We start from the raw sequence: 15,837 nt of genomic DNA, 5'->3' as shown, positions 1-15,837 counted from the left end.
CTTAATATCTTACATTTGCATCTGAGTGGATGAATCTTGAAGCTTGTGTGTGTCTGTTGTCCAGGTCTGACTGGAGGATTAGGATTTAATCACCAACACGAGCAGAAGAAGGAATAAAATGTTGTGTTGGAGTCCTATTGTACTATAAGATGAATGATACGTATTGGTAACTGTAGTGTTAAAAATTCCATAGCTAAACTACTATACAGCATCAGACTATTACCACAAAGAAAAAAAAAAAATCTCTGATTTCTTGCAGGTTACTTACATTATGCTTCTGATAGAATTGGCATATCTCATTTTTAGTAGCTTGTATTGTTGCTTGGCCTTTAAGTTAGGGGCGATGACACTAGAATGATAGATACTAAGTGGTAAATGTCAGTTTTAAACTGACATTTTAGGCATGCTTGTTTGAAAATACAGCACAACAATAGTTTTTGTACTGTTTCTAGGATTTTCTTAAGCATTTCTGGAGCCTGCAGAAACCAATAATTTGAGGCTTGAATCCAGTATTTTTCCAGGGATGTCTGTTCCCAGGGACGTCAGAGTTAAAAGAATGAGTGGACTTGCAGACCTTTGCGCTTGACGGAGTATTCAGTTTATTACAGTGATGTCTTCATACTGTTCAGTTTGTAACAGTAGTGTATGCAGCTGAGATTAGACTTTGTGCTGTCATTTCAAATGACTTAATGTTCATCTTAACTTGAAAGTATTTTGGTTTTTTTTTATGTAGCCTAAACTCTACAAGTCCATTATTGAAGATGTGATTGAAGGTGTACGGGAACTCTTTGCTGAAGAGGGTTTAGAGGAACAGGTTCTGAAAGACTTGAAGCAGGTTTGTTGGGTTTCCCTGCATTAATTGAAGTTGTGTATTTTTTTTCTTTTGAGAAAAACCCGTCCCTTTCTTTGCCCTCCAAAACATGCAAACTTTTGCCCTAACTTGGAATTATAAATATCCTGCGAATGATGGGTTGGGCTGCTGGAAGTTGAAATTCAGTAGTGATTGTTACCATGTTTATTGGATAGAATCAGTGAATTTACTCTTGGAAAAACTAGGAATATCTGATTATTGTTTTAGATGTGGTTTGTTTTTAAAGCTAGTATCTGTTGACCTTAATAATCTTTCTGCAGCTTTGGGAAACCAAGGTGATGCAGTCTAGAGCAACAGAAGGCTTCTTCAGATACAGCCACCATTCTCCACAGTTTACCCTGCAGTTGCCGCACAATTTTCACCGCGTTCTGCAGGCTTCAGCAGGTCAGATGTTGAACACAACAGATGCAATTTAAGAATAGCTCAGTGATTCAAGAATCTTTCTGGAAGACTTGAAGGTGCTGCAATAATCTTGGTTTGCAATGTTTATGTATATATCTAGCATGATGGGGAATAGTAATTATTTAAAAGCAGAATTTGACTAATAAAGGATGAATTAAACTTTGATAAACTAATGCAATTATGTCTACACAGTCTTGATCTGCTGCTTATTTCCAGTAGCAAAACATGAAGAGAATTTTAGCCGCCTTGTTTGCAGTCTAGAAGTGTAGCCCTTCAATTGCAAATTTACCAGTAGTGTTAGCTTTCACTTCCCCTTTCAATGTGTGGCATGATGTTGTGCAGAAGTTATATAGCATGTTTGTGCCATGCAACTCTGCTGTCACGTTGGAGTTTAATCTGGTTCTGCACTTGTTAAAATGTAATCCCTTGCTCAAACAGAAGAGTGGGAGTTTTTGGGGAGTTTTTTGGTTTGTCTTGCAGTTAGTTTTCCTAAAAGCAGTATTCTCATTGGAGAGAAGTACTTGACTTTCACACAGCCTCTGACATCAGGACATATTCTTCTCAGTTAAGTCCAGCTGACCACTGTGATAATGTTATGGTAGAGTGTAATGCTCAGCTGAGGCTTCTCTGAATGGGAGAGGCCATTAGGACCTTTTCCCATAAAGGACAAAAAAACATATGAGATGATTTACTGAAAGTCTGTGTCGTAGTACACTTTGGGGTTGGGCAGGCACTCTTCATCGGTGTGTGTGTGTTTTGGTTGTTTTTTTTTTTTTTTACAGTCTTCATAGTTGAATGGTATAGTTTTAGAGCTAGATGCTTTACTTATTCCATGTGGTTAAAGGGAATATACTTTTGGGTTTGTTTGCTGTTGGAGGCTTTATATTTAATGAGCTTTACCTTGTTACTCCTAAGTTTTGGAAGGGCAATACTAAGGCAAAACAATCTGTTGAAGCCAATGAACTTTTTTTTTTTTTTTTTTTTTTTAAATGGTGTTTGAGTTGTCCTATGGCTAGAGATTTTCAAAGTAGTTAGGGCTACCTAAATTGTTTGCTTCCTGAAGCCTGGGAAAGTTTTTCCGTCGGCTTATCTTCTCTCACTGAAGTCAGTATTGAGTGCTTTTGAAAATCCCACCCTACTGTTCCTACTGTTAGCACCATTGGATTTGCTGTGGTGCAGAAAAATACTTGCACGTTTTCCTTATGTTGACAAGGCAGTACATTTTACATGTATGTTTGTGGTTGTGTTAAAATGATAGCATTGCACATTTGTCCTCCTAGTTGATGTAATAAATAGAAATGGCATGCTTAATTTTTACAGTGCAACTTAAACGGATCAAATAATTAAATAGAAATATTTTTAAAACAAACAAAAATCTCCAAGACTGGCTTTTAACAAAATGTAAGTTTTATAAATTTGGGGTATAACCTCTCCCCACTGAGTACAGCATAAGCTTGAAGCAACATAAAGAAAAGTATATTCAAGAGCCTTATCTAGATGTGCTCACTTGTTTGATCTAATGAGTATGAACTGAAGTTAGATTGTTTTGGTTTCAGCAGTGCTTGCTGTAAATTACTGAAAGATCAACTGTGTCCGAGAAATTAATGTCTTTTGTAAAGTGGCTTTTTTTTTTATAGCTTCTTTAGTCATCCCAACTGGCAGAAGTTTTCAGCACTTCACAGCAGCAGACCTGGTATGTAGCTGTAGTGACATTTTATTTCAATTTTGATTATTCTGAATTCTAAATGATTAAGTTTGTCAGTTGTTAATTGGCTTAAGGGGAGACAAGTATTAAATATTTTCCATGTGTAGATGCTTTAGGACAGCATTTAGGGACTGAAAAAATAGCATTTCTTTTGACAGTTTCATCTGTCCAATATGGTATAGTAGGCAAGGGAGCAGGAGTCCTGCTGAGAGAGAATCAAGAAACACTGTTGTTACTTCTAGCCCGTTTTTTTTTCTTTATTTTTTTTCCTGAAAACCTTACAAAAATTAAGAGTCTGCAGAGAGACAGCTGTAACTCTGCTGCTTCTGTTTGAGCAGTGAAAAAGATAGAGATCTACCAGTTGGTTTTGCAAGCAGTACAGCCAGAAGTGTGTTGGAAGACATGGCTGCATGTATTCAGCCCATAGGATGGAAGTGTGGAAATACCCAGCTACAGATCTATTTTTTTCTTTTTTTATTACTGGGTGTTAAAATAATGCATGGTTGGAAAATGCTAGCACTAGTGAAGCTGGGAGCACCATTATCTGTAAGGCATAGAAATAATCCGGAAGAAAATGAGTGTTTTTAGAGTTGACAGGTTCTGAACTCTGGGTGTGGCAAAATTTGTTTGGGGAGGGGCTATTAATTGTCAGAGCTTGATGAACTTACTGAGTGCCTCCTGTGCCTCAAGCTAACTAGCTTGCCAAGCTGAAATATAATATTGGGAAGATGTTTGTGTAACATGCAAGTTTCCTGCTGTAAAATTTTGATTTCTCTGGAACAGTTAGTCTGAAAGGGAGCTGCATATCCAACTCTTTGCTTTCCAGGAGAAAAAGAGAATGTGGAGGGACTTCATAGGTCTAAGCAAGGAGTCTGCTGTGTGGACTAATGCATAAGCTTAGCTAAAAGTGGCTCTGAGTGGAAAAACACCTTTCTGGATGGTGTGTACATTGAGGGGGTACAGAAAAGTGTTCTGTTAACAAAAAGGGAATGGGATAACGGGAAAATAGGAAACACTTCAGGCAAGTCATTATCCTGTCAATAGAAAATACTCTTTATCTGTCTAAATCTCAGAAGTATGAAGCAACTCCTCAGTAAAGATGATTGCAAAAAAGCCCTCGTTCATGTTTCATCTCGATACGTTACGTGTGACATTTAGGGCCCTAGAGATAAAGTATGCACTATTTGTTAATAAAGCTCTTGTGTATCTAGGGCGCTTCACGAGCGGGTGCAACTCTTACTCTTTCTTCGGGTGTTGCTTATCCTATACACGTACCAGCTGGAATGACACTACAGACAGCATCTGGTAAGACTAAAGAGGAGATGTAAAATGTTACAGTGCATTGACTGTATGTGGATATTGAAAGATGGTCCTGAATACAGTAGATAAAACATGTGAAGTTAAAGTATAGGTGGGTAGAGCCAGTTATCCTCCTCTTCCTTTGTAGTTTGTGTTTGTAATTGCTTCATGGGGGAAGTAATTACGTTGATTAGTTAGTGTGTCAGTTGTGTACACCTGCAAGATCAGTTAACATGGGCTGCCAGGTGATGCCAATTTTTTTTTTTACAATGTTTGCAAATGTGTTTCTTTGTCAGTCCAGACATAGGTATCTCCTCCTATACGAGGCACAATCTTCCGTGTTTTAAAAAAGTGAAGACTTTCTGGTGCTTCAGAATCAAATTGATTTCTTATTCAAATAAAATCCAACCATCTGTTAACCTTTTTGCTCACACTCTTTTGCTGATAAAACTGCTACCTTTACTGCTTGTACAAAAATGTGCTTGTACTGCTTGTACAAAAATGTGCTTGTACTGCTTAGGGTGTGATGAGTGGAAGGCTTATTTCAGTCATAGATTGACTCTTTCCTCCAACAGCTGTTCTTTGATGAGAACTAATGTCACTAGGTATCTGTTTCAGGTATAACTCCTAAGGTTTTGAGATCTATAGGCTAGTACCAGTGACTCTGTGTGTGTAAGCATGTGTATGGGGGAAAAGAATAATTAAATGAAATTGGGAACTTAGCTCTGGCATCTTAATTCTAACACTGATAATAATTTTTAATTTTTTTTTTTTTTTAAATCCAGTATGTAATTAAATTATTGAACTTACTGCCACAAGGCATTGTGGAGGCTAAACCCCAAAAGGGGTATTAAACATGATGGTCTGGGTGGAAGCTCTGACTCAAAAAGCCTCTGAATGCTCGATTTTCAAAGGCTGAAATTGTGCTTGGGAAAGTACTGCTTTGTAAACATCCTGTTTCTCGTAGTTTGCCTGAGTGTTTGCCATTGGTTATTAGTGGTAATAGGACAGTGGCCTGGATGAACCTGTAGTTTAACCTGCTGAAGCAGTTTTTGACTCTTCTCTTTGTAGGGCATCTTTATAAGGTAAACGTGCCCGTTATGGTTACGCAGGGCTCGGGAGATGCAAGTGTTCTACATCACCCTGTTCAGCAGATATTTCAGCCCCTTGGTCAACCTTCAGTTCTGCAAGCCAGCGTTGCTGGTGTTGCAGAGGTGAATGCATCTTCTGCCCAGGCAGCTGCTGAAACATTGCAACCCCAGGAGACTGCTGTCCAACAGTCCATGGTATTTCAACCAAATGTCGTGGAAAAAACCCACCTGGAGAACTCTGCCAATACTACATCGGTCCAGCAGCCTTCTGTGTGTCAGCAGCAGCTTGCAACTAATGCAGTGTTGAATCAGTGTGCAGACTCAACAGAAAAATCGCAGCACGGCAATCTTCACACAGCTGTGTTTACTCCAGAATCCTCTGAAGGGTTTTCTCTCGCTGAATCCTTGGCAAACAGCTCGAGCAGTGTTCTGCTGGATGTGGAGGGGCAGTTAAACATTGAGCCTCAGGAGTTGGTGCAACAGCAGGTGTCTGATGATATCATTGACCTGATTATCATGGGCAAAAGTTTGGATGATAACGCTGTTCTGAAAGATCAGGACAGCGTTGCTTCCTCTGACAAGGTAAGACCTTTTATTTCTCAGCTGGTGAAAATACATCTGTTGGTTGTTTGAAGTATCATAAGAGATGTGATCAAAGACATCTGTAAGTGACGAGTAGCACCTCAATTATAATAATAAAAATTATTATAATTTTAGAGTTCATTCTTGAGCTTGTTTTGAATAGCAGTAGCTGACTGCTTATTTTTACATTAAGAATTTGTCACAAATATTGCTGAAATACTGGGATTGAAGAGAATGTCAATCTAAAAAATGCTAAAAGAGTAATGGATAGATATTAGACTTGGTGACTATTTTTGGGGATAATGCTTTGCTTTTTTTTGCAACTGAGCAGACATGAATGACCCTTTGAGAAACTTCCATGTCATTCTGACTCTGAATCTGCATGTGGGTACTGGCCACTTGTGGGCAAATTGCTTTTGCAGTGTCAGCTGGGATTAGTTTTAACTTGCAATGTGGGAAGAGCATTTAACTTGCATTGAGAATGCATATTGAGTATGAAAAGTCAGATTTGATAAGTGAAAATCTGCTGCAAGGAAATGTATTTCCTTAGGAAAAAATCCCAAATAAACTAGAATTCAGCTAGAGCTGTGTGGGAAGCTTGAATGATTTTAATTATCAGGCCACTTTCTTGACCTCATCTATTTTTCGTTCCAGAAATTATTTGCAGATGTTTTTAAGTTCAGGCTGGCTTGCTGACTTTGAGTTGTAGCCCTTATATTTGTTTGAGGCAAATTTATTAAATGAAAATTTAATGACAGATGACTGTGAATAGAAAGCTTGTTATGTTGCTCATCTGAACTTTGATGGCAGGATGATGAAGGCTGTCTGTAGGAAGAATGGAAGGTCAAAACAAAGTGTTATTTTCCTGAACTAGAAAGTGTATGTGGATGTGAATTAAGTGCTACAATAAAGATTTAATGAGAAACTGAAGATGGCTGAAAGCTTAAAGCCCTTTTATACTCCTGTGGACGCTCTGTTTAGGAATTCTAGCACTTTTATGAACAGCAACTTGAAGTACTGAAATATTAACTGTCTCTCTCAGCTTTTTATATCTTACTTAAACAAAGCATTTTGACTGAGTTGAGGGAGAGGGATGAGTTCATTGTAACTTTTATTTCAAAAATGAAAAATGCTATTTTTGGGGGTGGGGGAGTAGCTTGTTTCCTTTTTTCTCTTTTTTCTGTTTTGTTTTTTTGAGTTTTCTTTGCAATAGAAATTCTAAAGGCCTGATCGATCTTCTTAAAAAGTTGCTTGAGTACAATAGCGTTTAAAGAAAAGTCTAAGAAAATGTCTTTCTATATTGCTGAGGAATATTTGGCATGGATTCCATTTAAAGTTAGGTGTAAGAGCAAGATTTGCAAATGTACTCAGGGTTTACAAGTAGGCCTGGATTTGAAACTCTCATTTTAGTGCCCCAATCTTGTTGCTTTATTAAACGAAAATCTCAGGCTTTGTGCTGAACAATGAAAGCTGTGTGGTGTTAATTCACAAGCTGTCTCTGGTCTCTTTTATTCCTGTCAGATGGAACCTACTGAGCAGATGGAATCTAATTTACGATCAGAGAAGGATATCTGCAGTGACATTGAAGGCATAATTCAGCTAGATGGTACTGGTGATGTTTCTCCCAAGGAAGAAATACCACATACAAAAGATAGGGAAGAGAATGAATTCATTGGCATTATTGAATCAGAGGATCTAAAAGTTCTGGAGGATGAGGATGAGGAAGATGATGATGAAGAATGTGACATTATTTCAAACACGGAGTCTAGCAGCAGTGGTGGTGATAATGAGGAGCCCCAAATAGATATAGTTGAGGAGGTAATTTACTTTTAAGCCTTGTGAAGTACATTACAATAGTGTATCTATCTTGACTGTTGAATTGTTGGACCCAGAACAATTCGTGGTAAGTTTAATGCAGAGAATGCATAGTGAAGTTACATACCTCTTGAGATAGGAGGTACTGCTGAGAAATTACTTAAGAACTCATTATGAGGAGCATGGACAAATGAAAGAGATGTTGAGATTGGATGAATTAAAATTCTTAATTACCAGAATTGAAGTTCTGTGGTAAAACTCTAGCCTCAGTGGAATGGAGTTCTGCTTTTTATTTAAGGTCAGGGTACAAATCTAGGTTTCTTTTCCTTTTGAAGGACCACAGGGGATTAGAAAGAGAAAAGAGCAATGTGATAGAAGTACGTATGTTTTTTAGGAAAAGGCTTTTCTAAAAGATGTGTGATCCTGTATCCTAGAGAGTCACAAGAGAATCAACTTGTAGCATCTGGACTTCAAATAAATACCAGTTGATTAGCATTCCAGTTACTGGGGTCAGCTTTGTCAGTTAGCAGTCTTGCTTTTTGACCTGTGTTTTTGTTTAGGGTGTTTTTGGTTTTGAGAACGTAAGCATGTAAAGATGCATATAAATAAGCTTTGTGCAACATGGTCTTCATAGCCTCTAGGTCTTGATTTTTGCAATGGTAACCTTTATTGTTCTAGGTGTGTTTATTGTCTAGTATATTTAATGCTATTCTGAAAGAATGTATAAAATACAATTTTAATCTCTAGGACCCCTTAAATTCTGGTGATGATGTCAGTGAACAGGACACTCCAGACTTGTTTGACATTGACAATGTGATAGTTTGTCAGTATGACAAGGTACAGTATACAGTTTTATCTTTGTTCCTTAATCATTCTGAATAATAGTCAGCAAATCCATGTCTGGTCTACTGTTAGTGCCTTTTAAAGAAAATCTAATGCTGTAATAATTGAGTGTTTAAATGATGTGTCTAGCTGACAGTAGTCTGAAGACTTACCTGCTGTTTTCTGAAATGAGGATAATCAGTGGGTTCATAATGGCCTATTAAAGGAAAAGGAAAGGGGACGAAATCTTGCAAATTAAGATTTGTAGAGCTGCAAAAGCTTATGCATTTCCTTAAAAGTTAAGTAATATCGACAGCTCCATGGTTGTATGTATGCATTTTCAGCCATGAATTAAGACTTTTGAAATGGGTAAGAGAAAGAGGAGTGTGTGTACTTGCTTTTACGTTTTTTGTCTTTGAAGTGCTTACTGAGAGATTTTCCTACCAGAATTCTGTTGTGTCTGAAAAACAAAACAGTTGTTAAGGGCCTCCTTCAAGAGTTAAAATAAGGTTGAATTTTAAACATTAAAATGAAGATCATATTAAGTACTTCTAACTCTGTATGGTTTTGGACACTTATATGTCAGTAGTTTTGAAGTTAACAAAACAAAGTGCATATTTTATTTTGAAACAAATATGGAAAAATATGTCTATAGTTTGCTTAAGAATGTGCCTTGGCTTTTATTCTTTCAAAAGTGACTAGTGATAAGTTTTTGTGTGTGTTCAACTGGGCCTGACTTAACAATGTATGTGCTTTAGGAAATGGTGAACTGCTCAGGAAGTTGTCTTTACTGAAGTGTTAACAGATTGAGTGTTTCTGAAACTAGTTATTTTGGAAAATGTAGTTATAGGGATGCATGTAGAAAACGCATCTGAAATTAAGCCACAGTATCTGTATTGTATTGAAAAGGTACACAAAGTTTTGAAGCTTTGTAACTCAGTTTGACATTACAGATGCTATAGGTAGTGGATATTGTTACCTACAGCAAGTTTTGTCTGTAATAAGATGAGAAATTGGTGGAAAATTTTAAAAAACTAATACCAAGTTCAGCATTGGACATGCCTTATACGAAATTTAAGATCAGATGTTATTAGAAATTAACAGTTACAGAAGTTGGGGGAAGATGTTGGTAACTCCCCTTTCCTATATAGACTTAATAAAACGTGTAGGCCTAGTAGAAAGTAGATGGAAATAGTTATCTATTAAATTACCTTGTTACCTACAAAAGAATGCTGTTGGCAAAATTACTGTCCTGTTTCTTTTGTTTTTTCTTTCCTTTTTCTTTCTGGACTTGAAAATAGACTGATGCTTAAAATCCAAGGAATTTTCTAGAGAAGTTTAAAATTCCTTCTTTTAGTATTAAACAAAAACTTTCTGCGGTATAAATTTTTGCAGGCCTTTAAACAGAAACAAAATATGCAAATTCTTTCTTATGGTTTGGTATGGCAGTATTTGCTTTAAAGCAAGGTTTTGCTTTTAGCCTTATCCTAACATCTCTGCGCACACAATGTTGCTTTGCAGTGTGTATGGGAGAAGGAAACCACTGCATTTCAGTTAAGCCATACTTGTTTGCCAGGTGCAGTTTATTTTGGGACTGATACACTCATGAAATTGCTCCATTATTGTCTTGTTTTCCTGCTGGTGTTGAGCTGTCACACAGCTATCTTGGTGCCTTTTTTTTTTTTGTGGGGGGTACGTGTGTATGCTAAGATTCAGGAGGTTGTTCCTTTGAGAGGGCAGGAAATTCATTTAACTGAAATCTACTGCCTCTGAATATTTGTGGTGTGTTCAGTGGCAGTGTTTCACATGTTTTGGGCTCTCAGGATTTTAAAAGAAAAACAAGGTTTGTAAACCAAGTTGTGCTTAAACTTTTTTTTAATGGATGCTCTAATATACTGGGGGGGGGGATTGATTTATTTTTTTTCGTCAGATACATCGAAGCAAGAACAAATGGAAGTTCTACTTAAAAGATGGAGTGATGTCCTTTGAGGGTAAAGACCATGTTTTTGCAAAAGCCATTGGAGATGCAGAGTGGTGAAACCTCACTGAAGTATGTACTTTAAGACTGTGGCATTATTCCCTTATGAACCATCTATGAAACAACTAGACTTCTATTGCTTTGCCATAAAAAAAGAAAACCCCAAAAAACCCAACAAAACAACAAAGCTTTGATAAAAATATGCAAAATTAGTGTTGTTAATACATGCAAACTAGAACACTGTATTGTTAGCTACTCAGCTGTCTGCTGTTCTTTTCCGGTTATTTCATTACTTTTCTACCCAAGAAAAATAATTGGAATGAATTGCTTTAAAGACTGAAATGTTGAATCTGTTAGTAATTCAAGAAAATCATGACATACTAAGTGACTATATTTAAGTAAATTTCAGTTCTTTTGGGTTTCTTTCCACTTTTTTAAATAAGAGCTAAAGTATGACTTGAAATATAAAACTACACAGTTGTTGGTAATACCATGTATTTTTTTTTTTTCAAAGGCTGCTGAATTTAGAAAAGGAAAAAAAAAAAAAAGAGCAACATCTATGCAAGTCTGAAACCTGTGGCTGTTTCAGCTGTGTACTTCTTTCTTCCCTTTCCTTCCTCCCTTGCTTTTTGTTGTTGCTTCTTGGGTTTTTGACTTCAGCTTAAAGGCAGGCACTTCAGATGCAGTCAGGAAATGTGGGTGGAAGACCCTTGAGCTCTCAATGTATAAGAATTATTATTGTTTATTCTATACCCTTTATGTCTACTGAGATGCAATGAATAGTGTGATTTAACATGAAAATGTGATTTATTTTCACTGTCAATGCAAAGTCATTTGAGTTTGCTTCTGTACATATCTACTACATTCTGGGACTACAGACCAGTAAGCTGTGAATGATACAAATTGTGCATAATAATAAAATGTCATCTCATATACATTTCTAGTAGAGAGTTGTTTTTGTGTTCCCTAAATACAAACTTTGCTTAGAGAAATGTGTACAAGCCATGCATGTGACAGTAGCTCACTCTGGCATGAGAACTGAATTCCCAGCAGTCCTCAATGTTAGCTTTTTGTTTGTTCCTCTAGAAACAGAGGTCAAAAAAGTTCTGCGCCCACAGGTCTGGGCCCTAGCCTTTCAGAGCTGCAGCTTTTCCCTGGCTAGCTCCTGTTCCCTGTAGGGCAATATTGGAAACTAAATGGTAAAGCCTCAGCCAGGCTGACTCAGAACAGGATAATCCTGCTAGGAAGGGCAGTGCTACACGTAAGCATATGGCACCCCTCCCTCCTGGCTGCTTCTTTTACGTCTGCTGAAAGAAGACATCATGAGACATTTTGGTTATCTCTACTCCCTGGAGGATGTGGAGGCCTTGAGAAGAGAAGGAAAAGAAAGGGGGGAGTTGGAGAGAAGGAATATATAGAAGAAATGGGGGGGAGAAAACCAACCGTTGTTCATAATGGTACAAACCCTTGTGCTGATGGCATAAACAATAGAGATGCTTCTCTCAGGAGGTAGGTTTTTAACAACTATTAAGTTTCTTGCATGCCTTTTTTTTTTTTTTTTAACATATGTGCTGCTGTCCAGTATCGAAGACAGGACACTGAACTAGAAGGCCTGACCTGAGCGTGGCATTTCTTTTGTCTTTAATAGCTACTGCTGCTGGGATGTGAAGAACTGTGTATTCAGAGACAGTTAAAATATTACGGTGTATGATTTTTCCCCATTCAGCTGACTTGTAGCTGCACTGGTGCTAACTTCAGACCCATAAATGCACAGGAAACGCAGCTGTTACCACATGATAGATGCTTTTAGATTTCAGCATGCTCTCACAGGCTCTGAGGTGTTCATGCTCCATAAATGTGTACATTATGAACTGTGGGGCAGCATAGCGATGCTTCAGAAAAGACTGGAAGCAGAGGTAGTGTGGCGCAGGAATCCATGGGACATGACTGGATCCGCACCATTCACTAAGCACCATGCAGTTTCTGAATGTTGCTTCTGAGAATAGGACCTGTTTTTGCTAGTCACTCTAAAATGAAGTGGCTAAAGAGTACCTAAATTTTTAGCTAGTTTTAAAGCTGGGCAGGTTTTTCCTCTTTGCTGCGTCTTTCTGCTTGTGGTGTTAAAGACTGCCTCCACATGAAGGTGAGGAGTTGGAGCTCTGAGCATCCTTACAACTGCCTATCTTCTCTCTCCCTGGCCCTTTTCAGACCTTGTTCCTCCGTGAATGGGTGCTGAGATGTGTGGGGAAAAAAGTATTAGAGTAGGAATTCTGACCCCCTATCTCTTATAAGCTTTACTAATTCATACTACATACCTTTTACCTGTTAGCTTCATCTGCCTTTTTATTCCATTCTTGAAACACTTCTTATGCTTTGAAGTTTTGCAAGTTAATTTTTATGACAGCTTGCTGCAACCTCTGTGCAGTCCAAGTATGGTATTGATTATATAGACTGCACATTTGGGATTAGAAGTATTTTTTAACAGTGGTCTCTTGCTTCCCAGATTTCTTGTAAGTTTTACAAGTTTGGCACTGGTGATATTTTTCATCCTCTTTTGCTTTTTCACAAATCACATGTACTATCAGCAATTAAAATCTCAAAGGACTGTTTGCCATCTTTCCTCCTGAAGCTTTGCTGACAGTATGCATAGCTGGCTGTTACTCCTGGTCAAAGCTGACCTGCATCAAAAGGGATGCTGAAGATGGCTTAGCTACACCATCAAGCATCCCCTGGGTTTTCATTTAGTTGCGTTTTCTAACCCAGCACCTCGATATGAAGGAACCTTGATGTGGGGCCTATCCAGTGCCTTCCTGAGCTATCAATTATAGAAGCTTTAGGGATTAGAGTAGGGTTTTGCTCTCGCTCTCTCAACCCTTCCCATATTTGAGAAAACGGCTACTGAATTCATAACACTGCAGATCTTCTGGCTCCCTCCAAACTACACTGTGGATATTCCTTGGAAGTGCTTGTAGTGGTTTTCCCAGGCCAGAGCTATGGACTGTCTATTGGGACTCCTGCAGTGGGACCGACTTTTCATTTTCTTCCATCTAAGCATACAAGAATTGCCCTATATTTTGTTTCCAGTGTTCTTGAATGAACCTTGGCAAAGACAGCTCTGAATAAGACATTTACAACTAAAAGTATCTGAGGTCAGGAATTTTTATACTGGAAAAAAATGTTTCTTATTAAAATGTAAGCTTGGTTAGCTAATTACTGTAGCCTATGAGTTGAGCAGTAATCAGATCAGAATGTTTTTGATCTGAATAGCTTACCGTATTAATGCTTTTGATTGCCCCTTCTTACAGTTTAACAAACACATTGCTGCAGGTGTGATGGGAAGAGGTGTGTAATACCAGTTATGGCCATTGAAGATACTTCAGTAAATGGCTGTCTAAAACTTTACACCTGAAAGAAGGTAAGTTTACCAGAAATAATGAGATAGAATAACAAGTGTAACTTGTACGAGAAGCTTTAGCATGAATCTAAATCTTTATTAAAGTGTTGCTTTTATTTATTTGCTCACTTTTGTGTACAGAAAAACTTGAAGTATATAAATTACTCCTGTTGTTTGTGTGTTTTTTTTTTTTTTTAAACCAGCAATTATTTCCTAAATGGTAGATTTTACTCAACTTACAGCAGGTACAAAAAGAAAAATGCCCACAGGTCTCACACAATGCTGCTTAGGTAACAGCAAAGAAGTAAGGCAGGTACTATCAGTCATCACTATTTCTAACTCATTTCTCTTGCACGTAGTTTCCTGATAATGTTATGTGGTAGGTGGACAGGAAGCGTGTGCTTGCAAGGTCTTGTCCTGTTGAAACATAATGGAAGTAAATCAGTTATTGCCCACTCAAGACATTGTTTTGCCATGTCCTAAATTGTGTGCAGGGCTCTTTCATGTGCCATCCAAAGAAATGAGTCTTGAAAATCAGTTTTGAGATAGGCGACAGAGAAGCCTTAGGCCAGGTAGGTTTTTTTTTCCACTAGTGTCTTTAGTGTCTCTTACAGTTAAATATCCTATAGTAGTCCTGTTTGCTCATCTGCTGAGCTCAGGACGTGGTGTGTATAAAGACGTGCATCATACGGAATTTTTACTGATTGCTAAACTGTAGAGTTTTAAGTCTCCTCTGTTCGTGATGCTGCTTCGTTCCCCACGTGTGCAAACTGCTCGTGAGTATGGCTATGCTTACAGAGCTTTCATACTGATTGAAATCATGGTGTTAAGCTGAAGGTAAGAGAGGGCCAGAGATGTTATTTCTAATTAACACAATTATAAGCTAATGATAAACCAGTCACTAGTACAAAGAACCACTTTCATTAATGTGAAGCAAATTTAATTTGCAGTGCAGTGTTTTGGCAACAAGAGCTGTGCTTTGGAACGCAGATTTTTACTCTATTGCTGTCACAGACTTGAAAGCAAAGGACTCAGTTGAGAAGGAGAATGTAAGAGGTTTAAAGTGATTGCAATAATACCATTTTCTTATATACCAGAGTCTGCACTTTCGGTGGCCATCAAGAACTGTTAGGCTGTGACTGTTCTGGAGTAAGCACGGATCTAAGATCACAGCTGCACTGCCCTGCTGAGTGCAGGGGAGGTCTGTATTATATCAGTTGAGGATCTGTCTTCAGATACTGTGAGCATCATCTACAGAATGTGATCTAAGATGCTAAAACTTTGACTACAAGCCTAAATAAAATGCATTTGCTTTACCTTCTGTGAACCATAAACTGCCAGATGTAGGTGCCGCGCTACAATATTGGTTTGATGAAATGTAAGTGCTCGTGTTCCTCCCATCAGAGGCAATGTAACCAACCTGTCAAGATTAAGCAACCTGGGAAGAGGCTTGATCTGCAGTCTGCAGCTTTTGCTTCTGTTTTTGCCCACAAGACTGTGAACTTTCCAATAACTAACATTTTCAGAAGACGGGGTACTGCAGAACGTAGCCTCCTTAGGATGTGCCTGGGGCAGACTCCCGCAGGGATCCTGACTGGTGTTCAGTGCAATCTGCAGCTTGTCACCCAGTACAGATTGTTTGGCCCATATGATGCAGGTAAGAACTTACACATTGAATCTCCAACTTCAATACGGTGTGGTGTTGGCTCACGGCAAGTGAACTGCGTGAGGGTGACAGCTTATTTGCTGTGGACAGAGTAAATATGCTGCAATAACAAAGGAATGCTCAATTCTTACTTAAATTAGGAATGCAGCCACAAATCTGGATCTCCGTAGCATCAGGCAATGCATTGTGAAAGAAATGATAGATTTTTATGG

At 38.1% G+C, this 15,837-nt stretch overlaps 1 protein-coding gene across 1 annotated transcript in view; it reads left to right on the top strand.

The window, feature by feature from the left end:
* The window catches only part of STON1 (stonin 1), a 46,872-nt gene extending 35,805 nt beyond the window's left edge, over nucleotides 1-11,067 (top strand). Inside the window, exons 4-11 of the mRNA XM_052805640.1 lie at nucleotides 734-835; nucleotides 1,132-1,255; nucleotides 2,911-2,966; nucleotides 4,190-4,283; nucleotides 5,349-5,950; nucleotides 7,472-7,768; nucleotides 8,513-8,602; nucleotides 10,518-11,067. Coding sequence (XP_052661600.1) covers nucleotides 734-835; nucleotides 1,132-1,255; nucleotides 2,911-2,966; nucleotides 4,190-4,283; nucleotides 5,349-5,950; nucleotides 7,472-7,768; nucleotides 8,513-8,602; nucleotides 10,518-10,625 — 1,473 coding nt within the window. The 3' untranslated portion in view covers nucleotides 10,626-11,067. The remainder of the gene's footprint in view (nucleotides 1-733; nucleotides 836-1,131; nucleotides 1,256-2,910; nucleotides 2,967-4,189; nucleotides 4,284-5,348; nucleotides 5,951-7,471; nucleotides 7,769-8,512; nucleotides 8,603-10,517) is intronic.
* Nucleotides 11,068-15,837: the final 4,770 nt, after the last annotated feature.

Source organism: Harpia harpyja, chromosome 13, assembly GCF_026419915.1.
Source record: "Harpia harpyja isolate bHarHar1 chromosome 13, bHarHar1 primary haplotype, whole genome shotgun sequence".
Taxonomy (NCBI): Eukaryota; Metazoa; Chordata; class Aves; order Accipitriformes; family Accipitridae; genus Harpia; species Harpia harpyja.
This window is presented reverse-complemented; position numbering and strand designations above follow the sequence as displayed.